Genomic DNA, 24884 nt, shown 5'->3' on the forward strand with positions numbered 1-24884 from the left:
TACAATGTAACAAACATCTGTGTCCTCTGTCCAATATCTGATACAATGTGGCGGAAACCAATATCATACACAAGAAACACACTTTTGTCATACTGCTTTTAGCTTTCAAAACACTTAAAGTATAACCTATGAGAAATAAAGAAACAATGAGGATTTTGGGTAACCTGTACCCTAATGTAGCAGCCATAAAAAGAGTCCCTACATTTATGTTGAATACTGTATCCCTGCTCTGGAAAGCACTTAGGCTACCTAGCTACCATTCGTTATCCATTGCTAGGCCTAGTGCAGTGCAGGAGAGTAGACTCATCTCATCCATTTTTGTAAGCATGTAAAATTATGCAATATTGCACTGTGCCTCCCTTCATAGCCTATAGTAAAACCTCTCTATTTTCCTCCTGAAAATAAGATACAGGTGAGTAGAAATGTCTCCACCTAGGCTAGCCAGCAGATCCGACAGCTTGCTTACACCTGCACTAGGATCAGACAGGATTCCTATATAGTTTAAGACAGGTTTTCCCAAATTCACAGCTGATTCAAATATCCAACTCATGATCAAGCTTTGATTATTTGAATCAGCTGTGTAGTGCTACAGCAAAAAAACTAAATGTGCCCCCGGGGGTGGCCCAGGACCAAGTTTGGGAAACCCTTGATATCTCGCAGAGCCAGTGTGCGATATGGCTCGGGAAACATACCTTCCAAAATGGCTGCTGTGGCTTCTTCTACCTAGCATGGGGACGACAAGGACAGCCTTCCGTAAAAACTAGCAGTAGTTCAGTCTTCTCGGTGTAACAGTTGGGATAATGGGACAATTCTCGGAGTGCAACGCATTTCTCATCCCTGGACTGAGGTGTGTTTTCCGAGCTATATTCGTGCCGGCTTCACGGTATCTTAATCTACACAGGAATGCTGTCCGACCCCAGTGCAGCTGTAAGCAAGCGGGTTGGATCTGCTGGCTACACCTAGGCTTGAAAAGGGGGTAGCTTTATTGTCACAAAGGAATGTGACCTTGATAAGTGCCATGCCTGAGAGTGCTTAACATTTCATGACAAACATGTTGCTATACTGAGTTTCTGCCTGTCTCTACCTCTTCCAGGTGGCACTCTTGCTCTGGTACCCCCAAAATGGCTCATCGAAATGGGCAGGAGGACCCGGAGCGGTACCTGTTTGTGGATCGCGCTGTGGTCTACAACCCGGCCACACAGGCCGACTGGACAGCCAAGAAGGTGGTGTGGATCCCTTCAGAGCGTCATGGCTTTGAGGCGGCCAGCATCAAGGAGGAGCGGGGAGAGGAGGTGGTGGTGGAACTGTCAGAGAATGGCAAGAAGGCCATTGTCAATAAGGACGACATCCAGAAGATGAACCCGCCCAAGTTCAGCAAGGTGGAAGACATGGCTGAGCTCACCTGCCTGAACGAGGCCTCGGTGCTGCACAACCTCAAAGACCGCTACTACTCTGGCCTCATCTACGTGAGTGGTTGTGTTGTTGTACACTGTTAGAAAAAAGGGTTGTAAAAGGGTTAGGATAACCCTTTTTGGTTCCAGGTAGAACCCTTTTGAGTTCAATGTAGAACCCTGTGGAAAGGGTTCTATATGGAACGAAAAAGGGTTCTACAAAGGGTTCTCCTATGGGGCCAGCCGAAGAACCCTGTTAGGTTCTAGATAGCACCTTTTTTTTCAGAGTGTATCCTTATTATACATCTATTCACCTAGAAAGCAGATTCAACCATACTCACACATAGTGCACACAACAGACATGGCTCAATAGTTCAATATTTTTGCTGAATTTCAGCAACTCTGGCGACGCATACCTTAAATGAGACCCAGACCACAGAATCCCATGTATTGGTCTCTTGATAATGTTGAGACAGGGTTGTTTGAGATTTGTAATTCTGTGTTCCTAACCCACTCCTTACCGAACACACCCCCTCACCTACCCCCCACACACTGACACAGCCACTGATAGAGCGGAAAATAAAATATATAAAAACAACTACTCCTTCAAACTCCCTGTGTCTGTCTGCTCTGCACACATAAAATCATAAAGGCAGCGGGTATAAAATATCCTATGACCTGGCTCACCTACAGAACCTAACCTCTGGGGAACTCTGAGGAAACAGGGTCTGTGTCTGAATAAGTACTACATACATAAACTGCATACTGATTTTGACGTTTCATCTAGTAGAATTCACTTGTCTTTTTTGACTCACGTGTCTGACAGCTGATAATCAGATAAATTGACTCGCTGTACCAAAATGAACGAACGGCGGGCAGATAAATTGACTCGCTGTACCAAAATGAACGAACGGCGGGCAGATAAATTGACTCGCTGTACCAAAATGAACGAACGGCGGGAGTCAACACAATTACGCATTAGATGACTCATTTAGAGTACTATTTTAGAAATTGCATATACTATAACATTCTTTTTTTGCATACTATTTAGTATGCTAGTATGGGTATTTGGATACAACCACTGTCTTGTGGCTTGATTGAAGTAAAAAAAACACACAGACTGATCATACAATATAACCGTTTCCAGTTAGTTCAGACCGATGGTAAATTCTCTCTCTGTATCTAGATTACCTGCCATCTTCTTTACTTTCACCTTTGTAGGTGACATTTCTACCAGAAACACTGATGGGTCAGTTTGTTTTGTACGACCCCATTCCTCGTGGTTGCCCTGTTTGATCTCTGAGCTGTCTGTGGGGCTCTCTCATCTCAATGGGGTCCCTGGGTATTAAAGCAAACACATTTGGCCCTGTGTGTTGACTGTGGAGCCCCAGGTCAGGGTGGCAGACTGGGAGAGGCACTGGCCCACCTCCTGACACTGCTGCTGCTGTGCTCTATGGCTCAGACCGGCTGCATTAGGTCTGGTTCATCTTTATGGTCGGGAGCCTTTGTCCTCTCACACATAAGCCGTCTGTAGAAAAGACCTCCTACAATCCCAGAATTCCATTAGATGATAGATAGTGTCAGTGATGTATATGATGTCATGCATTTAGGGAGATTTTAAAGCTACCTCTTGCTGTTGATACCCCATCAATGTTTTCCATTCTGGAGTCCGTTATTTATTTTGTATCTAAGCACACGTGCAATAAAATCCAACGTCCGAGTTTGCATTGGTTTAAATTGGATGCTTTCACTGTGTGTGGAGTTATCTGCAGTTATGTTTCAGTGCAGATGGGTCTAGTTAATGATGTCCTATATACAGTGTATCGTCGTGATCTTGACCCATTTAGTGACATGCGTTCCAGGAGTAGAATGTGGATTGGTTATCACCTGAGACATGGTGACGGGGATTCTGGAGGAACTGCAGTCTTTTTGATTTATATTCTTTACCATCCTTGATGACGAATTCCACTAGATAGTAACTTTATGTTTCTCCATGTTTCTTGAAGGCTCTCTTCATCTGTGTGTTGTTGAATAATGGCCGTAGTGAAAATTAAACTACACTGAACAAAAAATATAAACGCAACATGCAACAATTTCAAAGATTTTACTGAGTTTCAGTTCAAATAAGGAAATCCGTCAATTGAAATAAATTCATTAGGCCCTAATCTATGAATTTCACATGACTGGGAATACAGATATGCATTGGTCACAGATAGCTTTAAAATAAATAGGGGCGTGGATCAGAAAATCTGTCAGTATCTGGTGTGACCACCATTTGCCTCATGAGGTGCGACACAACTCCTTCGCATAGATTTGATCAGGCTGTTGATTGTGGCCTTTGGAATGTTGTCCCACTCCTCTTCAGTGCCTGTGCAAAGTTTCTGGATATTGGCGGGAACTGAAACACGCTTTCGTACACGTCGATCCAGAGCATCTCAAACATGCTCAGTGGGTGACCTGTCTGGTGAGTATGCAGGCCATGGAAGAACTGGGACATTTTCAGCTTCCTGGAATTGTGTCCAGATCCTTGCGGCATGGGGCCGTGCATTATCACGCTAAACATTAGGTGATGGCGGCAGATGAATGGCACAACAATGGGCCTCAGGATCTCGTCACGGTATCTCTGTGCATTCAAACTGCCATCGATAAAATGCAATTGTGTTCGTTGTCCGTAGCTTATGCCTGCCCATACCATAACCCCACCTCCACCATGGGGCACTCTGTTCACCACACTGACATTAGCAAACCGCTAGTCATATGCTCGGTACAGTTGAAATCGGGATTCATCCGTAAAGAGCACACTTCTCTAGCGTGCCAGTGGCCATCAAAGGTGAGCATTTGCCCACTGATGTCGGTTTCGATGCCGAACTGCAGTCATGTTAAGACCCTGGTGAGGATGATGGTTACACGTGTTCTGCGGTTGTGAGGCCAGTTGGACGAACTTTCCCCCCTGCTACTCTAACTTCCGTGATGCATACAAAGCCCTCTCCCGCCCTCCCTTCGGAAAATCCGACCACAACGCCATCCACGCTTCAAGATTGTTTTGATCACGCAGCCTGATAATACAGTGCCACCATTGCGGCCCGCAAACAAGGACTGCGCCCCCCCTCTCCTTCTCCATGGCCGACGTGAGTGAAACATTTAAACGTGTTAACCCTCGGAAGGCTGCTGGCCTAGACGGCATCCCTAGCCGCATCCTCAGAGCATGCGCAGACCAGCTGGCTGGTGTGTTTACGGACATATTCAATCGCTCCCTATCCCAGTCTGCTGTCCCCACATGCTTCAAGATGGCCACCATTGTTCCTGTACCCAAGAAGGCAAAGATAACTGATCTAAATGACTACCGCCCCGTAGCACTCACTTCTATCATCATGAGAGACAAGCTTTGAGAGACAAGCTTTGAGAGACAAGTCAAGGATCTTATCACCTCCACCTTACCGGCCACCCTAGACCCACTTCAGTTTGCATACCGCCCCAACAGGTCCACAGACGATGCAATCACATCACACTACACACTGCCCTATCCCATCTGGACAAGAGGAATACCTATGTAAGAATGCTGTTCATTGACTAAAGCTCAGCATTCAACACCATACTACCCTCCAAGCTCATCATCAAGCTGGAGGCCCTAGGTCTCAACCCCGCCCTGCTCGGCCATCGCTCATCCATATATTTATATGTACATATTCTCATTCACCCCTTTAGATTAATCTGTATTAGGTAGTTGTTGGGGAATTGTTAGATTACTTGTTAGATATTACTGCATTGTAGGCACTAGAAGCACAATCATTTCACTACACTCGCATTAACATCTGCTAACCATGTGTATGTTACCAATGAAGTTTGATTTGATTTGGTTTGCCAGGAGTGCGTAGTGCGGTTTGCCAGTACCAGTGGCTAGTAGAACGGTGACGTCGAGCGCCGGAGAGCGGGAAGGGGAGTAGGCGTGACATAGATGAAGAACATGTTTGTGTCAGTGGGAGAGTGCCCCAGCCCCAGGAGGTGACCTCCCCCCACAGTGGGGCATAACCCATCCCCAGCTGCACTGTACGCTGCTGCCCCAGACTTTGTGTGTCTGAGCTAGGGTTGGCGTGCAGAGGGAGCCCCCTGGGTAATGTGGCTCTGTGCGTTGTGGTCAGTCCCTCTGTGAGGCCCCAGTACGGCACGGTGGCGTAGCCTTGGCTCCATGCCCATCTGACGGCTCCATGTGAAGTCAGGGAGTTGAGTCAGTCCAGTGGGTAACAGGCTAACCGGAATGCTAGCTAGCGACGCTACAACCAGGCCTTTGTGTCAGCATATAATCCCCAGCTGTCAGAAAGCCTCAGCATTCTTTCATGAAAAAAAGCGTCCGTCTGTCTCCCGCCCACTTCATTACAATGTGTCTGACTGTCCTGTCTCCTTTCCCACACTCACTCTCTAATTTACCATCTCTCTCTTCTCTGTCCTAATGCTCTGCCCAATGCCAATAACCTTATTCCTGCACTTCTTTAGGGGTTTCAAATGTTTGATTGTTCAAACATTTAATAAATGTAATGCAGTCTTGGCTGTCGTTCTGTGGAGGCCAGCTGCCTCCTGGTTGACAGGATGTAGGTGGTATCACTAATGGAAAACCCCCACTAATTAGCTGTCTTGTCATTCTTGTTTGGCTGATATGTTTCTTTATTGAGGTTCGAGAATAAGCTTTCACTCGCTATGTGTATGCATAACGGGTACATTAACTCTCTCTCAAGAGTGGCATTGTGTTCAGGCCTCCCACATAGTCATATCTTGAGTCTTTTGTTGTTGTCATGGCATTGCCATTGTTCCATGGAGAACTCTTTTTTTCATGTAAACAACTTAGGTGTTACCATAAACTTGGCACACACACACACACACACACACACACACACACACACACACACACACACACACACACACACACACACACACACACACACACACACACACACACACACACACACACACACACACACACACACACACACACACACACACACACACCATGGATATCAAACCAGGACCAGGCTTTTCATGGATCATCATGCAGTTATCAGTGGTTGTTTTTTAATGAAATTATCCAGAAAGAGTGAGCAACAGTTTCTTTATCTGATAAAAACCTTCTGTTTTGAGAAGGTCTGAGTAGCTTTGTGTTTAAGCTGGTGGTTAAGGTCATGGGTTAAGAGCTATGTAACGTTAGTGCCATGCATTTACAGTATATGCCACAATTCCACCTAAGGCATAGCTATCTTTCTTTCACTTTCCCCAGGTATTATTAATATGATTATGTTAAAAGCCCATTACATTATCAAATCAAGATAGTTGAACACCCTGCTATTGGCTTGACACTCTTTTTCATTCAATAGCTCTGCGCAAAGAGTATTAATCATATTTCAAAGCATACTTTGAAGGGTTATTAGCTTTTATGAATATGCACTGTCAAGGTCATTCTCCACAGATCAGTGGACTAGGCCGTCCTCACCTTGCTGCAGTAGGGGTGCTATTAATTCCAAATGGCAGATGCAGGCGACTGTTATGTCTGCTGTTGCCTGTGTGTTTCTCAGCTGTTACTAAGCCACTGCATCCCCGGATCTGATTTCACAGTGGAAATATCCCCTTCCCTGGACCATGGTGCATGGAGAGCAGGCTGACCTGACCCACTTCCTCCAGCAGCAGGCCTGGCCTACCACTCCGTCCTCCGCTGAAGAGGCTGCTGCCTCCAACCCCTCCTGAGAGGGAGGGAGAGTGGGGAGGGAAGGGGAGAGGGAGAAAGAGAGGCCTCCTGAGTAGACTGTAGTGCAGAATACATTTATTTGTGTTCTGCAACGTAGCTGAATGTGTGACTGGAGACAAATGATGCATCCATAAGGTATTGTAGGTCTACCCAGAGTAATGGCAAAACTAAACGCAAAAACTCTCCTGCAATGTTTACAGTGTTAACTCGCTATTAACACACACTCACTTTTAACCTGAAAGTAAGCATAATCAGTATGATAGGAAAGCGTTATTTTAAATCAATACTGTTGATTATGTTATTATAGAGTTATTATCAGGAATAAACAAGATAAACATTGTTATTTCATCCTGGTCTGGTGTCTAACCATCTCGGCCCTGCTGCAGTCTGGTGGGATGCTACAGTAGGCCCTGAGATTATTGCTGTGGGTGCAGCCAGGTAGCTCTGCCTAGCCAGCTGCCTGGGTCCTGCACGTCACAGAGGTACCGCCACACTATTAATAGCTCCTGCTTTCAGATCAAGGGAATCCATTTTTAATTAACTACAAAATGGAGTTTCAAGTTAGAGTTACAGAGGGCTGGCTTTTCCTATTCACCTCCCCTAAGGTTTAGAAGGCGTGAGAGGAGGTTGATAGAATCATTATGCCCTGCTTCTCTGCCAACAGGGATTCTTGTTAGCTCAGCTGCCTCACAGACCAGCTCCGATTAACTGAGACCACCTCTCTCTCTTTCCCCTCTCTCTCCTTAGAGCCTACTCTTTCTGTTTCTCTCTCTTCCTCTCCCTATGTTATTGTCAGTGTTTGGCAAGGCATTCCCCTGAAAGGGCTGACTGGGCTCCTCTTACATTATGAGCATGCTCTCCAGGGCCGCTTGTCGGTGGCTGGGCTGCTGAGTCATTATCCTTCTGCCTTAATTGCTTGGCTGACTCCTGATTGTTAGACAGGGTTGCATCTTGTGGTTCACAAATAGACAACCCATGGGCTTCACCCCCGAGGTTTAGGATAAGGTCTAGTATGCCATATATTTTGGTCTCATAAAAACATAATTATTTATTATTATACACTGCTCCAAAAAATAAAGGGAACACTTAAACAACACAATGTAACTCCAAGTCAATCACACTTCTGTGAAATCAAACTATCCACTTAGGAAGCAACACTGATTGACAATACATTTCACATGCTGTTGTGCAAATGGAATAGACAACAGGTGGAAATTATAGGCAATTAGCAAGACAACCCCAATAAAGGAGTGGTTGTGCAGGTGGGGACCACAGACCACTTCTCAGTTCCTATGCTTCCTGGCTGATGTTTTGGTCACTTTTGAATGCTGGCGGTGCATTCACTCTAGTGGTAGCATGAGATGGAGTCTACAACCCACACAAGTGGCTCAGGTAGTGCAGCTCATCCAGGATGGCACATCAATGCGAGCTGTGGCAAGAAGGTTTGCTGTGTCTGTCAGCGTAGTGTCCAGGGCATGGAGGCGCTACCAGGAGACAGGCCAGTACATCAGGAGACGTGGAGGAGGCCGTAGGAGGGCAACAACCCAGCAGCAGGACCGCTACCTCCGCCTTTGTGCAAGGAGGAGCAGGAGAAGCACTGCCAGAGCCCTGCAAAATGACCTCCAGCAGGCCACAAATGTGCATGTGTCTGCTCAAACGGTCAGAAACAGACTCCATGAGGGTGGTATGAGGGCCCGACGTCCACAGGTGGGGGTTGTGCTTACAGCCCAACACCGTGCAGGACGTTTGGCATTTGCCAGAGAACACCAAGATTGGCAAATTCACCACTGGCGCCCTGTGCTCTTCACAGATGAAAGCAGGTTCACACTGAGCACGTGACAGACGTGACAGAGTATGGAGACGCCGTGGAGAACGTTCTGCTGCCTGCAACATCCTCCAGCATGACCGGTTTGGCGGTGAGTCAGTCATGGTGTGGGGTGGCATTTCCTTGGGGGGCCGCACAGCCCTCCATGTGCTCGCCAGAGGTAGCCTGACTGCCATTAGGTACCGAGATGAGATCCTCAGACCCCTTGTGAGACCATATGCTGGTGCGGTTGGCCCTGGGTTCCTCCTAATGCAAGACAATGCTAGACCTCATGTGGCTGGAGTGTGTCAGCAGTTCCTGCAAGAGGAAGGCATTGATGCTATGGACTGGCCCGCCCGTTCCCCAGACCTGAATCCAATTGAGCACATCTGGGACATCATGTCTCGCTCCATCCACCAACGCCACGTTGCACCACAGACTGTCCAGGAGTTGGCGGATGCTTTAGTCCAGGTCTGGGAGGAGATCCCTCAGGAGACCATCCGACCACCTCATCAGGAGCATGCCCAGGCGTTGTAGGGAGGTCATACAGGCACGTGGAGGCCACACACACTACTGAGCCTCATTTTGACTTGTTTTAAGGACATTACATCAATGTTGGATCAGCCTGTAGTGTGGTTTTCTACTTTAATTTTGAGTGTGACTCCAAATCCAGACCTCCATGGGTTGATAAATTGGATTTCCATTGATTATTTTTGTGTGATTTTGTTGTCAGCACATTCAACTATGTAAAGAAAAAAGTATTTAATAAGATTATTTCTTTCATTCAGATCTAGGATGTGTTGTTTAAGTGTTCCCTTTATTTTTTTGAGCAGTATATTATATTATTATATTTCTATTGTGGTCACCTCTGCCCATTGCCTTATCCAGACCCCTTGGAAGAGGTGAATGGAGCCACTGGGCCTTAAGCATGAAATGAGAGTTCCTGAAACAATTAGAAGCCTTTTTAAACAGAGGCTCTGTCAGTCATGTTTGGTGTGTTATAGATACCTCTGTGTGTTTTATGAACTTACTCTCCCTCTCTCCCTCTCCCCAAAGGGGTTAATTGACATGGCCAAAGCAAGTGAAATAGATAATAAACAAAAGAGAAATAAACAATCAGAAATTAACAGTGAACATTACACTCACAAAATAGTATAGCTATGTACAGTTAAAATACAAAAGGGAAAATAAGTAAACATAAATATGGGTTGTATTTACGATGGTGTTTGTTCTTCACTGGTTGCCCTTTTGTTGTGACAACAGGTCACAAATCTTGCTGCTGTGATGGCACACTGTGGTATTTCACCTAATAGATATGGGAGTTTATCAAAATGTGTTTTGCTTTTAAATTCTTTGTTGGTCTGTGTAATCTGAGGGAAATATGTTTTTCTAATATGGTCATACATTTGGCAGCTCAGCTTCCACCTCAAATCAAATTGTATTTGTCACATGCGCCGAATACAACAGGTGTAGACCTTACCGTGAAATGCTTACTTACAAGCCCTTAACCAACAATGCAGTTTTGAGAAAGATAAGAGTTAAGAAAAGATTTACTAAATAAACTAAAGTAAAAAGAAAGTAACACAATAAAATAACAATAACGAGGCTATTGTACCAAGTCAACGTGCGGGGGTACAGGTTAGTTGAGGTAATTGAGGTAATATCTACATATAGGTAGTGGTAAAGTGACTATGCATAGATAATAAACAGTGAGTGGCAGCAACGTAAAAAAAAAATGGGTGTCAATGCAAATAATCCAGGTAGCCATTTTTATTAACTGTTCAGCAGTCTTGGGGTAGAAGCTGTTAAGGAGACTTTTGGATCTAGACTTGGCCCTCTGGTACCACTTGCCCTAACCCTATGACTAGGGTGGCTAGAGTCTTTAAAACATTTTAGGGTCTTCCTCTGACACCGCCTGGTATAGATGTCCTGGATGTACTGGGCAGTACCCTCTGTAGAGCCTTGCGGTTGGATGCCGAGTAGTTGCCATACCAGGCTGTGATGCAACCAGTCAGGATGCTCTTGATGGTGTAGCTGTAGAACTTTTTGAGGACCCATGCCAAGTCTGCCTACGGCGCCCTCTCTCAATAGCAATGCTTACTGAGTCTGTACATAGTCAAAGCTTTCCTTAATTTTGGGTCAGTCATAGTGGTCAGGTATTCTGCCACTGTGTACTCTCTGTTTAGGGCCAAATAGCATTCCAGTTTGCTCTGTTTTTTAGTAAGTTTTTTCCAATGTGTCAAGTAATTATCTTTTTGTTTACTCATGATTTGGTTGGGTCTAATTGTGTTGCCGTCCTGGGGCTCTGTGGGGACTGTTTGTGAACAGCTTGCTTAGGGGACATTTCTCTAGCTTAATCTCTCTGTAGGTGATGGCTTTGTTTGTAGAAGATTTGAGAATTGCTTCCTTTTAGGTGTTTGTAGAATTTAAGGGCTCTTTTCTGGATTTTGATAGTCAGCGGGTCTCGTCCTAATTCTGCTCTGCATTCTCTCTCTCTCTCTCCCCCATTGTGCTGTACTTGGCGTGTGTGATAAGGGCGGTAACAGAATTGCGCTGATCTTTCAGTTAAAATGTATGCCAAACAAAAAACATTGATTTTAAAGTTTAAGAAACCATAAAACTCTATGTTTGGTAACAGAATTTTGGTAACATTTTCATGTTTCCACATTTTTCAAAAACTCTGCTCAAAATGTAAGATTCAATGATGTATGCAGAAAGAATCAGGTGTCAGCTAGGACATGACACATTGAGTTTGAAAAAATCTATTTTTGTCATTGAATAGTAGTAAGTGAATTGGATCTACACCCAGTAACGGAATTGCGGTAATGGAATTTCATCATGGGTCCCTGATACAGTATGTACTATACAGAAAAGCATAATTATGGACATGAATGTCATTCTCTTCATGGTGATGTATCCTAAATAGGTACATACACATATAAATATACAATATCCTCCTTTGCGTATTTGGGTATTATTCTAAACACTGGCCATTTACTTTAATGAGCTCTGCCCCCAAACAAGACCAAATTTGGTTGGTCCAAACCAGACCAAATTTGAACCAATCATAGACATCTATGTTTCACAAGTTTGGACATCAAAATACAGCACAGTACAGCACAGAAAAGTACAATAGAGTACCGTACATTATAGTACAGTACATACTCAACTCTAGTGTGCTGTAGTGTACTGAACCATACGCTACTTTTCTTTACTGTGCTGTCCAGTACTGTGCTGTCCAAACTTGTGAACCCAACTGTGGTTTGTGACTACTATGATTTCCCATTTTAGCCAATTCAATTCCAGAAATGTCATTACCGATTTCTGAAATTCCGTTACAGATTTTGGTAATGGAATTTCGAGTTTTAATCACTTAATAATTCATGACAAAATAAATCATGAAAAACACTAACTAATTGCAAGTCAACCTTTACTTGTTACTTCTATGAACTTTCATTATCCTCCCTCATGACGGAAAGAAAGGAGAACATATCTTAAAGATATGTGGGGTTTTTTGTAACAGAATTCCAAGGCACAAGGCAATGTTTCTTACAGAAGGCAGAACAATTTCTCCAAAATGAAATATAAGTGTTGATATTAGTTGGCAGGGGTCTTTAGCTCAACATTAGTGTGTTTTGATGTGTTTCTAATACCTTAAGACTCTTTCTTGTTTGTTTTCTAAGACTCTTTTTCCATCTGTTTGACCAGAAATCAAAGTCTTAGCTTATTCCAATTTGTTTGTATAGAAAATGGTTGAAAAATTGATATGTCTTAATTTCACAAAAATATAGACTCTTAGCTTTCATTTGACACCCAATTTGATGTGCTCCTATGAACTTAGCAAGTTGGTGCTCATGGGTCCTTTTCCATGGAAATGGCCTTATGTCAAATCAAATCAAACTTTATTTGTCACAAGCGCCGAATACAACATGTGTAGACCTTACAGTGTAATGCTTACTTACAGTCCCTTAACCAACAGTGCAGTTCAAGAAGGAGCTAAGAAAATATTTACCAAATAAACTAATGTAAATAATAATAAAAAGTAACACAATAACAATAACGAGACTATATACAGGGGGTTCCGGTACTGAGTCAATGTGCGGGAGTACAGGTTAGTTGAGGTAATTTGTACATGTAAGTAGGGGTAAAGTGAATATGCGTAGATAATAAATGGTGAGTAGCAGCAGTGTACAAAACAAATGGGGGATCAATGTAAATAATCCGGTGGCTATTTCATTAATTGTTAAGCAGTCTTATGGCTTGGAGGTAGAAGCTGTTAAGGAGCCTTTTGGTCCTAGACTTGGTGTTCCAGTAGCGCTTGCCATGCGGTAGCAGAGAATACAGTCTATGACTTGAGTGACTGGAGTCTTACTCTGACACTGCCTAGTATAGAGATCCTGAATGGCAGGAAGCTTGGCCCCAGTGATGTACTGGGCTGTACGCACTACCCTCTGTAGCACCTTACGGTCAGATGCCGAGCAGTTACCATACCAGGTGGTGATGCAACTGGTCAGGATGATCTCGATGGTGCAGCTATATAACTTTTTGAGGATCTGGGGACCCATGCCAAATCTTTTCAGAAAGCAAATTGGAGTGGGTCTAGGGTATCCGGGAGGATGATGTTGATGTGAGCCATGACCAGCCTTTCAAAGCACTTCATGGCTACTGACATGGGCGTTAATCATTTAGGCAGGTTACCTTCACTTCCTTGGTCACAGGGACTATGGTGGTCTGCTTGAAACATGTCAGTATTACAGACTCGGTCAGGGAGAGGTTTAAAATGTCAGTGAAGACACTTGCCAGTTGGTCCGCGCATGCTTTGAGTACATGTCCTGTTAATCAGTCTGGCCCCGCGGCTTTGTGAATGTTGACCTTTTTAAAGGTCTTGCTCACATCGGCTACCAAGAGCGTTATCACACAGTCATCCAGAACAGCTGGTGCTCTCATGCATGCTTCCGTGTTGCTTGCCTCGAAGCGAGCATAAAAGGCATTTAGCTCGTGTCACTAGGCAGCTCGCAGCTGGGTTTCCCTTCGTAGTCCGTAATAGTTTTCAAGCCCTGCCACATCTGACGAGCGTCAGAGCCGGTGTATTAGGACTCAATATAATCCTGTATTGACGCTTTGCTTGTTTGATGGTTCGTCTGGGGACATAGCAGGATTTCTTATAAGCGTCCGGATTAGTGTCCAGCTCCTTGAAAGCGGCAGCTCTAGCCTTTAGCTCAGTGCGGATGTTGCCTGTAATCCATGGCTTCTGGTTGGGATATGTACGTACGGTCACTGTGGGGATGACGTCGTCAATACACTTATTGAGGGAGCCGATGACTGAGGTGGTATACTTCTCAATGCCATTTGATGAATCACAGAAAATAGTCCAGTATATGCGCTAGAAAAACAGTCCTGTAGCATAGCATCTGCGTCATCTGACCACTTCCGTATTGAGCAAGTCACTGGTACTTCCTGCTTTAGTTTTTGCTTGTAAGCAGGAATCAGGAGGATAAAATGATGGTCAGATTCGCCAAATGGAGGGCAGGGGAGAGCTTTGTATGCATCTCTGTGTGTGGAGTAAAGGTGGTCTAGAGTTTTTTTCCCCCCTCTGTTTGCACATGTGACATGCTGGTAGAAATGAGGTAAAACTGATTTAAGTTTGCCTGCATTAAAGTCCCCGGCCACTAGGAGCGCCGCTTCTGGATGAGCATTTTCTTGTTTGCTTATGGCCTTATACAGCTGGTTGAGTGCGGTCTTAGTGCCAGCATCGGTTTGTGGTGGTAAATAGACGGCTATGAATAATATAGATGAGAACTCTCTTGGTAGATAGTGTGGTCTTCAGCTTATCATAAGGTACTCTACCTCAGGCGAGCAATACCTCGAGACTTCTTTAATATTTGACATTGCGCACCAGCAGCTGTTATTGACAAATAGACACACGCCCCCGCGCCTCGTCCCGCCAGCTCTATATTATCCGTGTCGTCGTTCAGCCACGACTCGGTGAAACATAAGATATTACAGTTTTTAATATCCCGTTGGTAGTATAATCTTGATCGTAGGTCATCCATTTTATTTTCCAATGATTGCACGTTGGAAAATATGTGTTATTGTATTATTCTAGCATGGCAGTGGTGAATGTGTGTGTGAGGGTAGGGAGGGATCATTCCACTCTTTAGTGAGAATGTCAAGCCCCAGTCACATGAGAATGAGCTAATATCCCACCAAAGCCTCTGTCATTTCTCAGAACATTAGCCACAGGGCTTGATAAGGAGGCACTCACTATGGCCGTGGAGTTCAGACTGTTTAAGGGGGAGGCATCGCTGTAAGGAGTCGCCAGATCTTACATTCAACTGGATAGTTCATGATAAGCTAGTCTACCATTTGACTGCCTTTCCCACAACTATTTTTCTCACATTATCCGTTTTTCTACTATTGCCTCTATGTCACTGCATGCTCAGTCTGCCCACTATGGTGACGTAAGGGACCAAAAACTAGCATAATGATGACCGCTCAATTGCAAGAGCCACTCTAGAGTTAGAAAATGATGATTGAGTAATTCTTTTGGATTATGTATGATGATTGAGTTCAACCACATGGAGAGAGTTGATCACTTCTCAGACTAACAAGTGTTTATCCCCTACATCACAGTACAATGGAAACTCATCTTGAAAAACCTTCGGTCCCATATTAACCTCTTCTAGAGATAAAATCTGCATTCATAATTGACTCTTATTTTGTTGAGTTACTGTATTTGTGTTTTGTTTCTCTCTCCCCCCATAGACTTACTCTGGGCTCTTTTGTGTGGTGATAAACCCCTACAAAAACTTGCCCATCTACTCAGAGAACATCATAGAGATGTACAGAGGGAAGAAGCGTCATGAGATGCCACCACACATCTACGCCATATCAGAGTCAGCATACCGCTGCATGCTCCAAGGTAAACCTCCTCTCTCACTCTGTTTTATGCAGTGTTTGGGAGGTATAGCTCCTTCCTCGGTGGCCTCTTTCCGTCTCTCTCTTTTTCTGTGATGCAACATGCATAAAGTGTGACTGGCAGGTGCCCTACTGAGTTGTGGATTGCGTGGGTTTTGCTGCATAATCCAGGAGATTAGTGTGTGAAAGGTTCCGGAGTCAGGGAGGCAGTGGCATCATTAGTCATGGTTGAGCTGCCCCCTGCCTCTGCTAGCCATAGGGGTTTGACAGACTACTTATTGATGTGGATCTACTAAGACAGACAGACTATACTCTACCACTTATAGACTACGTAATGTGTAAAAGCTCAACAATAGGCTTGTAGTTTTACAAACCACAAAGAGTACCAGTCAGTTCCCAAATATACTGAGCACTTATTGGCTGCTTTTCCTTCACTCTGCAGTCCAACTCATCCCAAACCATCTCAATTGGGTTGAGGTCGGGTGATTGTGGAGGCAAGGTCATCTGATGCAGCACTCCATTACTCTCCCTCTTGGTCAAATAGCCCTTACAGGAGGTGTGTTGGATCATTGTCCTGTTGAAAAACAAATGATAGTCCCACTAAGCGCAAACCAGATGGGATGGTGTATCGCTGCAGAATGCTGTGGTAGCCATGCTGGTTAAGTGTGCCTTGAATTCTAAATAAATCACGACAATGTCACCAGCAAAGCATCACCATCACACCTCCTCCTCCATGCTTCAAGGTGGGAACCAAACATGCAGAGATCATTTGTTCACCTACTCTGCGTCTCACAGAGACACAGCGATTGAACCAGAAATCTCAAATTTGGACTCAAATTTCCACCGGTCTAATGTCCATTGCTCATGTTTCTTGGCCCAAGCAAGTCTCTTCTTATTATTGATGTCCTTTAGTAGTGGTTTCTTTGCAGCAATTCGACCATGAAGGCCTGATTTTACACAGTCTCCACTGCACAGTTGATGTTGAGATGTGTCTGTTACTTGAACTCTGTGAAGCATTTATTTGGGCTGCAATTTCTGAGGCTGGTAACTCTAATGAACTTATCCTTTGCAGCAGAGGTGACTATGGGTCTTCCTTTCCTGTGGCGGTCCTCATGAGAGCCAGTTTCATCATAGCACGTGATGGTTTTTGCGACTGCACTTGAAGAAACTTTCAAAGTTCTTGAAATTTCTCTTTGCTTATTTGAGCTGTTCTTGCCATAATATGGACTTGGTATTTTACCAAATAGGGCTATCTTCTGTGTACCACCCCTACCTTGTCACAACACAACTGATTGGCTCATAAGCATTAAGAAGGAAAGAAATTCCACAAATTAACTTTTAACATGGCACATTTGTTAATTGAAATGCATTCCAGGTGACTACCTCCATGCAGCTGGTTGAGAGAATGCCAAGAGTTTGCAGAGCTGTCATCAACGCAAAGAGTGGCTAGGAAAGCTAAGGCTAGCTTTTTCAAACAGAAATTTGCATCCTGTAGCACAAACTCAAAAAAGTTCTGGGACACTGTAAAGTCCATGGAGAATAAGAGTACCTCCTCTCAGCTGCCCACTGCACTGAGGCTAGGAAACACTGTCACCACAAGTAAATCCACGATAATTGAGAATTTCAATAAGCATTTTTCTACAGCTGGCCATGCTTTCCACCTGGCTACCCCTACTGCCCTGCACTCCCCACAGCAACTCACCCAAGCCTCCCCCATTTCTCCTTCACCCAAATCCAGATAGCTGATCTGAAAGAGCTGCAAAATCTGGCCACTCTCTTTCTAAAATTATCTGCCAAAATTGTTGCAACACCTATTACTAGCCTGTTCAACCTCTCTTTCGTATCGTCTGAGATCCCCAAAGATTGGAAAGCTGCCGCGGTCATCCCCCTCTTCAAAGGGTGAGACACTCTAGACCCAAACTGCTACAGACCTATATCCATCCTACCCTGCCTTTCTAAGGTCTTTGAAAGCCAAGTTAACAAACAGATCATTGACCATTTCGAATCCCACCGTACCTTCTCCGCTATGCAATCTGGCTTCTGAGCTGGTCATGGGTGCACCTCAGCCATGCTCAAGGTCCTAAACGATATCATAACTGCCATTGATAAGAGAGAATACTGTGCAGCCGTATTCATCGACCTGGCCAAGGCTTTCGACTCTGTCAATCACCACATTCTTGTCGGCGGACTCAACAGCCTTGGTTTCTCAAATGACTGCCTCGCCTGGTTCACCAACTACTTCTCTGATAGAGTTCAGTGTGTCAAATCAGAGGGCCTGTTGTCCGGACCTCTGGCAGGCTCTATGGGGGTGCCACAGGGTTCAATTCTCAGGCCGACTCTCTTCTCTGTATACATGAATGATGTCGCTCTTGCTGCTGGTGATTCTCTGATCCACCTCTACGCAGATGACACCATTCTGTGTACTTCTGGCCCTTCTTTGGACACTGTGTTAACTAACCTCCAGACGAGCTTCAATGCCATACAACTCTCCTTCCATGGCCTCCAACTGTTCTTAAATGCAAGTAAAACTAAATGCATACTCTTCAACCGATCGCTGCCTGCACCTGCCCGCCCGTCCAGCATCACTACTCTGCACGGATCTGACCTAGAATATGTGGACAACAACAAATACTTAGGTGTCTGGTTAGACTGTAAACTCTCCTTCCAGACCCATATTAAGCATCTCCAATCCAAAATTAAATCTGGAATCGGCTTCCTATTTCGCAACAAAGCATCCTTCACTCATGCTGCCAAACATTCCTTCGTAAAACTGACTATCCTTGACTTCGGTGATGTAATTTACAAAATATCCTCCAACACTCTACCCAACAAATTGGATGCAGTCTATCACTGTGCCATCCGTTTTGTCACCAAAGCCCCATATACTACCCACCACTGCGACCTGTACGCTCTCGTCAGCTGGCCCTCGCGTCATACTCGTCGCCAAACCCACTGGCTCCAGGTCATCTACAAGTCTTTGCTAGGTAAAGCCCCGCCTTATCTCAGCTCACTGGTCACCATAGCAGCACCCACCCATAGCACGCGCTCCAGCAGGTATATTTCACTGGTCACCCCCAAAGCCAATTCGTCATTTGGCCGCCTTTCCTTCCAGTTCTCTGCTGCCAATGACTGGAACGAACTGCAAAAATCGCTGAAGCTGGAGACTCTTATCTCCCTCACTAACTTCAAGCACCAGCTGTCAGAGCAGCTCACAGATCACTGCACCTGTACATAGCCCATCTGTAAATGGCCCATCCAACTACCTCATCCCCATACTGTATGTATTTATTTATTTTGCTCCTTTGCACCCCAGTATCCCTACTTGCACATTCATCTTCTGCACATCTGTCACTCCAGTGTTTAATTGCTATATCGTAATTACCTAGCCTATTTTGGCCTATTTTATTGCCTTGCCTCCCTTATCTTCCTAATTTGCACACACTGTATATATATTTTCTTTCTACTGTATTATTGACTGTATGCTTGTTTATTCCATGTGTAACTCTGTGTTGTTGTATGTGTCGAACTGCTTTGCTTTATCTTGGCCAGGTCGCAGTTGAAAATGAGAACTTGTTCTCAACTAGCCTACCTGGTTAAATAAAGGTGAAATAAATAAATAAATAAATAAAATAAAACTTTGAAGAATTTTTTTAACACTTTTTTTGGGGGGGGACTTCTGGTCCCCACAAGTATAGTTAAACTTGTGGGGACCTAGTTTTGATGTCTTCACTATTATTCTACAATGTAGAAAATATTAAAAATCAAGAAAAACCCTGGAATAAGTAGCTGTGTCCTAACTTTTGACTGGTACTGTCTGTGTCTGTAGTTTTTTTAGCCAGAGCTTGAAGCGATGAGCAGTAATCCTTCCTGCTTCTTAGTTCTAATGAGCATTTGTGTTATGATATTGGCCAGTGGCCACACGTATACAGTAGGTCAAGTGCTTTACTGGTTGGTCCAACTCCAACACCTCTGTCCCCCCACCTCACCCAACGTCTCGTCACTCACTTCCTTTTGTGACCCCCACCCCATCCACACATACATTATGGTGTCTTAACCAGTGATAGCCATGAAAACCTTGTGACCAATCCCCCCCTCCCTCATCATACTTTCCATGAACTAAATATAGGCTAAGTCCCTGCACAGAGCACTCACCCATTGTGGCCAGCCTGCCTTTCAGTTTCAACATGAGAGGTGTTTGAATTGGGGCCCCATGTCAAATCTACCCCCCTCATTGCCCCACTGCCCCCAGTCCTGCCACATAGTGGTCATTGTGAACACTCCCTAGGGGGTCTACTGTGGAATGAGGTCATCCCTTGTTTTAGTGATCCGCAGCATGCTAAGTACTGAGTCATCGTGGTAGTGTCATGGCCCTCAGATCACTGCGGAGGGCAGACTGTCCGGCTGCCTGAAGAGGGATGCCTTACTATGGATATGAGTGTGACCAAAATAACATTCCCGCACTGGCACATCACACAGAGGAGTTACAGTAGCTGACCTTATATTGACAGTATCTTGTATATTGCACAGTTTAATAACTATTGATCTGCGTAATGCTTACAGTGTGTTATACAGATGATACAGATTAATTCATTTGGGAGTGGAAAGACTGCCTCTATTGATGTTTCAAGAGCCATTTCAGGCTGTTAAGGATCCCACACTGTTCTGTAATGGCTCTCTGTCCAGTTCCTGAGAGGATAAGAAAATCTAATTTCCACTCTTATTTTCTTTCGTTCCTTAATTTTGTTCTGTCTCATCCCGCCAGGGCTTTTCTGGGACCCTTTCACTTACGGCACTGTTAACTGAAAAATACGACCGGGTGGCTTTGTGTGATCTCTTTCCCCAACATGGTTCCTTCCTTTTCCTCCTTTGTGAGGAGAACACAGGAGGACAAGTGTGTGGAATGTCTGTGTTCTGACTTCAGCCCAGACTATGGCTCTAGCATGGCTATGGAAGGTTCACAGACCATTCACCAGTCTCTCTTCTGCCTCAACCAATCACCCTCTCTCTCTCTCCAGTCCCATTCTCTTCTCCCCTACAGTAACAGCGTCCCTGTCTCTGGCCCTCTGGCTTCAGTCAGGGGTTAGTCAACCGAACCGTACCGAGGCCTCACTGCACCTAAGCCATCAGCAGGAGCAGAGCTTGAATAGTTCTAGGTGCTTATTATGGGCTGTAGCCCTTTCCTCAGGTCGTTTGTTTGTGTTTGACACTCTCTCTTTCTCTCTCTCTCCGACACATGTTTTAGTCTCAGGAACTGCTACAGACGAGGCTCCCTCTCTCTGCTCTGACCCCCTCGTCCGAAGCACGCCCTGCTGCTGACATGTAGGTCTGGACGTGCTCCTGAACTCCAGAGCAGACGGGAGAGAAATGGGGCGACCTGTATTGTGGCTCACAATGGGGGCTTTGTGTTGCCTGGAGAAGGGGCCAGGGTGCAGTATGGAGAGGCCCGGACCGACAGGGCTCTTCCCTGGGAAAAGGGGGCCTTGTGTTGGGGCAGAGAGGGTTGACTGCAGGGAAGAGGTCAGGTCTGAGTGACAGCACAGGTGTGAAGGGCCAGGCGGGACGGGGCTATGGTAGAAGGGGGGCACCCCAGGGGAGATAGGGGTGTGTCTGTTAGGGACCCTCTCTCTGTAGTGAAAATAACTCTGTGTTCTTTGTTGGATGTACTAGAGTTTCAGACAAATGGCAGTGTACACACACACAATCCCACTCATATAGACACATGTTGGCAGATGCTCCCCTAATGGCAGACAGCTGTGGAGTTCATTCAGTATAAAATGGTATTTCTGTTGGCGGGCTCTTGTCATAGATCTCTGATCTCAGACAGCTATGAACTGTTGAGTCTCCAATAGGGAGAAAGAATGCACCCTTAATAAACCAGTGACATGAACATGTTATCCTCAGTTCACTGGTTTTTAGAGGTTTCACTGGTGGGAGGGAGCAGAGTCTGAGATTACAGACCGGGGTTGAATGGAGACCCCATGAAAGCCCCTGACGATGTGGGGAGTTTTCTCAACATACATGCATGGCTATGAATGACAGTCCTGTTATGAAATAAATTATTATCATAGGTGCTTTATTGCTGTATATGTTAGAGGTTATGGGGCTGTTATAAATACCCTTACAGAAAAAACACATGATTTCACATGAAATTTCACGTGTATTAATGTGAAAACATGTCTTTTGGAAAACTTCACGTGATCACATGTTTTCAAGTGTAGTTTCATGTTATCACATGTTGTCACGTTATCGTATTAACTTCACATAAGATCACATGGAAATATGTTTTGGAACACTTCATGTGAAATGTATGTGTTATTTCCATAGGTATAATGGCAGCTTCCCCAGCGTTGCAGGTCTGTCCAATCTTTTACTGGGGCCTGTGTCTTGGGTGGCCACACAATGCCACTAATCCACCCACGGTCTGGGCATGCCTGGCACCACTGGAGACATGGTGCTGGGTGGGTGGGTGGGTGAAGAGCGAGAACCACCGTCAACTGTCTAGAAGTGTTTTCATTGGTCACACATAGCTGAGATAGCTGCAGTCTGAGCCAGGGAGATGAGGTTACCTGAAGCTACTGCCCCTCACTCATTCCCTCCCTCCTTGGAGCTGCCACCAGCCTCTGTGGAGGGAAAGGAGGGACATGTCGGACAGTACACAACCAACTCTTTCCAACAAATACACATTTAGTGGACCTCTGGGGAGAGGGGAAATGTGGGAAACTGCCTGGATTGTCTGGATAAAGTAGCAGCAGTGCCTGAATGTAAATATGCTCCATAAAATGAGAGCATGGGATACGTCTATTTGAAAGTGTCATACATGGAAAGTGGGCAGATGAACACTGACAACCAGGTCACTTGGTAATGTGATATATTCTGACATGGAGGGTCTCTGTGGAAGCAGGGAGTGTTTGGATCGCTGTCTGGAGAATGTAGCAGTGACTACACACTTAGAATGTAGATATGTACGGACAGGACTGGACTGCATGATTGCCTCATGGTACACTGGAATAAATCCCTTTGAATATCTGAAGCTGCAATTCAAGGAATTCAGATCAACTACCTGGGTGTACAGTATTACCCCTGATGGCAGTAGGTGTTCTATGCTCGGACTCAACCTGTTTTCAGCATATTTAAGAGTGGAGACAGGTTTGAGTCATTCTGTAGTTCTCACAGTGATGACTGTAGGGTGGGGCTCTGCCAGACTAGGCTCTCTGTAGGTAAGAGTTTGGATGAGTAACAGTCTGTTTTACAGGTGACTGCGTTCTAAACAGCATGAGGTGCATCCGTGTTTAAATCAGTGATGGCTTTCTGTTGTGAGTTAGTGAATGGGTCCAAACAGGGATGACCTGTATCAGATGTAGGGATTGGGTCTGAACAGGGACTGTATCAGGAGCAGGGCAGGGTGGCTCCCCCTCTCTATAGTGACTAGCCTAAGCATTGAGAACATGAGTGTGTATCTCCTGCTATTTTGGTGCTGCTGGATGTCTGTCAGGGCAATGGGTTTAGTGAACCAAAAGGAACATTGAGTCTGTGTGTGTGTGTGTGTGTGTGTGTGTGTGTGTGTGTGTGTGTGTGTGTGTGTGTGAGAAAGGCTGATACCCTCTGTGGGGGTCAACAGGCTTAGGTGTGGGAGGAAGGAAGCCTCGCTAGGTGTGAGGTAGGACAATGACTTCCTTCCTTTAATGTGCAGGATCTCTCTCCTCTCTCTCTCCCCCTAGTCCCACTGGTCACTTCACACACCCTCCCCTGTCATATTCACTAGATAGGGAACAGTAATCACCTTCTATCTGACCCTTATTCCATTCCTGTCAATGATCTCAATTTCCACTGTAATTGAGTCAAACCAAAAAAGTACTCTCTCTCATAGGATGGGAAGTTATTTATTGTAGCTACAGTAGTCACTGCAACACATTCCATTCCGGCCTACAATGCCACATCTAGAATGCCCTCATCTGTGTATCCGAGTTGATTGACGCCATCCTACCTTGTCCACTGCATGCCCAGGTCTGGCCCACCATGCTGCTCTCTATGTATTACTGTCAGTGGGTTTCCATGGCCTTGAAGGGTGCAGTCTACAGCTCCCCCCCCCTCTCTGCCCCCTCACCTCCTCCCCTTTACCCCTACCAGTTGCTGTGGGCCAGGAAGCCTGGCCACCCTCTGTGACATCACAGGAATGTCCTCGCCCCAGAACCCCAGCGTTGATGGTGAGGGGAACCATGGTCATCTGAATTCCAACAGTCATAACTTATTACTGACTGCAGCCCACAATGCACTGCTAGCTGGCAGAACCGGAAGGTCTTCTTCTGATCTGACACACTCAGCTTTGTGTCAAACTAGTCTCAAAGTATCACTTTGTAGGTATTTTAATGAGACAAAACCTGGTAAAATCCGTTTAAAAAAGGAGAGAAAAAAGCCCAGTCTCCATTACAACATTCATCAGGCTTGGCGAGCTCTTCATTACCACCAGGATATATGACCAGAATCCCCCTCTGACGAAGGAAGAGTCATACTGTGTTGTGACTACTTTAATGAACGGTGCATGTCGGCCTCTCCCTCTGGCCCAGTCCTCTCAGCAGCAGAACTCCACAGTGTTAGTGTGGGTTATCATAACAGCTCAGAAGCCCAGAGGTGACAGTTACACAGAGCAGGTACAGAGAGGACTGGCCAGATCTAATTGTGTGTTTACCAGTTCACCCGTCTGAGAATGCAGTCTGGCGGGTGTGTGTTTCGTGTGTGAGAGAGTGTGTGTGTGTGTGTGGAGGGGGTATTGAGATTGGGCTAGGCTCCCTGCGTCGCAGCATTGACAATACAGCAGTGAGAAACCCCAGACATGGCAGGGACCTCACACTCTCTCACACAGACACTCAGGCTTTTGTTCCTCCGGCTTTAAGTACCCCTGGAATCCATCCTGACTGCTCTATATGAGTAAACAGGTCACAGCTCTTTCTATTGCTAGTGCTCTAATGACCAGTCCCACCCAGTCGATGATCCATGCCTCTGCTCTACTATGACTGATGAGTGTCTGTGTCTGTGTCTGTGT

The 24884-nt window shown here is 45.3% G+C and overlaps 1 protein-coding gene across 2 annotated transcripts in view; it reads left to right on the top strand.

Annotated features, from left to right (window-relative positions):
* LOC106601165 (myosin-10) overlaps positions 1-24884 on the top strand; it is a 66640-nt gene that overhangs the window by 1513 nt on the left and 40243 nt on the right. For both annotated transcript variants that reach the window (XM_045716125.2, XM_045716126.2), the window contains exons 2-3: positions 1094-1466; positions 15692-15848. In XM_045716125.2, the coding sequence (XP_045572081.1) occupies positions 1122-1466; positions 15692-15848 (502 nt within the window). In that variant the 5' untranslated portion in view covers positions 1094-1121. The remainder of the gene's footprint in view (positions 1-1093; positions 1467-15691; positions 15849-24884) is intronic.

The sequence above is a fragment of the Salmo salar genome, chromosome 03, assembly GCF_965601325.2.
Source record: "Salmo salar chromosome 03, fSalSal1, whole genome shotgun sequence".
In the NCBI taxonomy this organism is placed as follows: domain Eukaryota; kingdom Metazoa; phylum Chordata; class Actinopteri; order Salmoniformes; family Salmonidae; genus Salmo; species Salmo salar.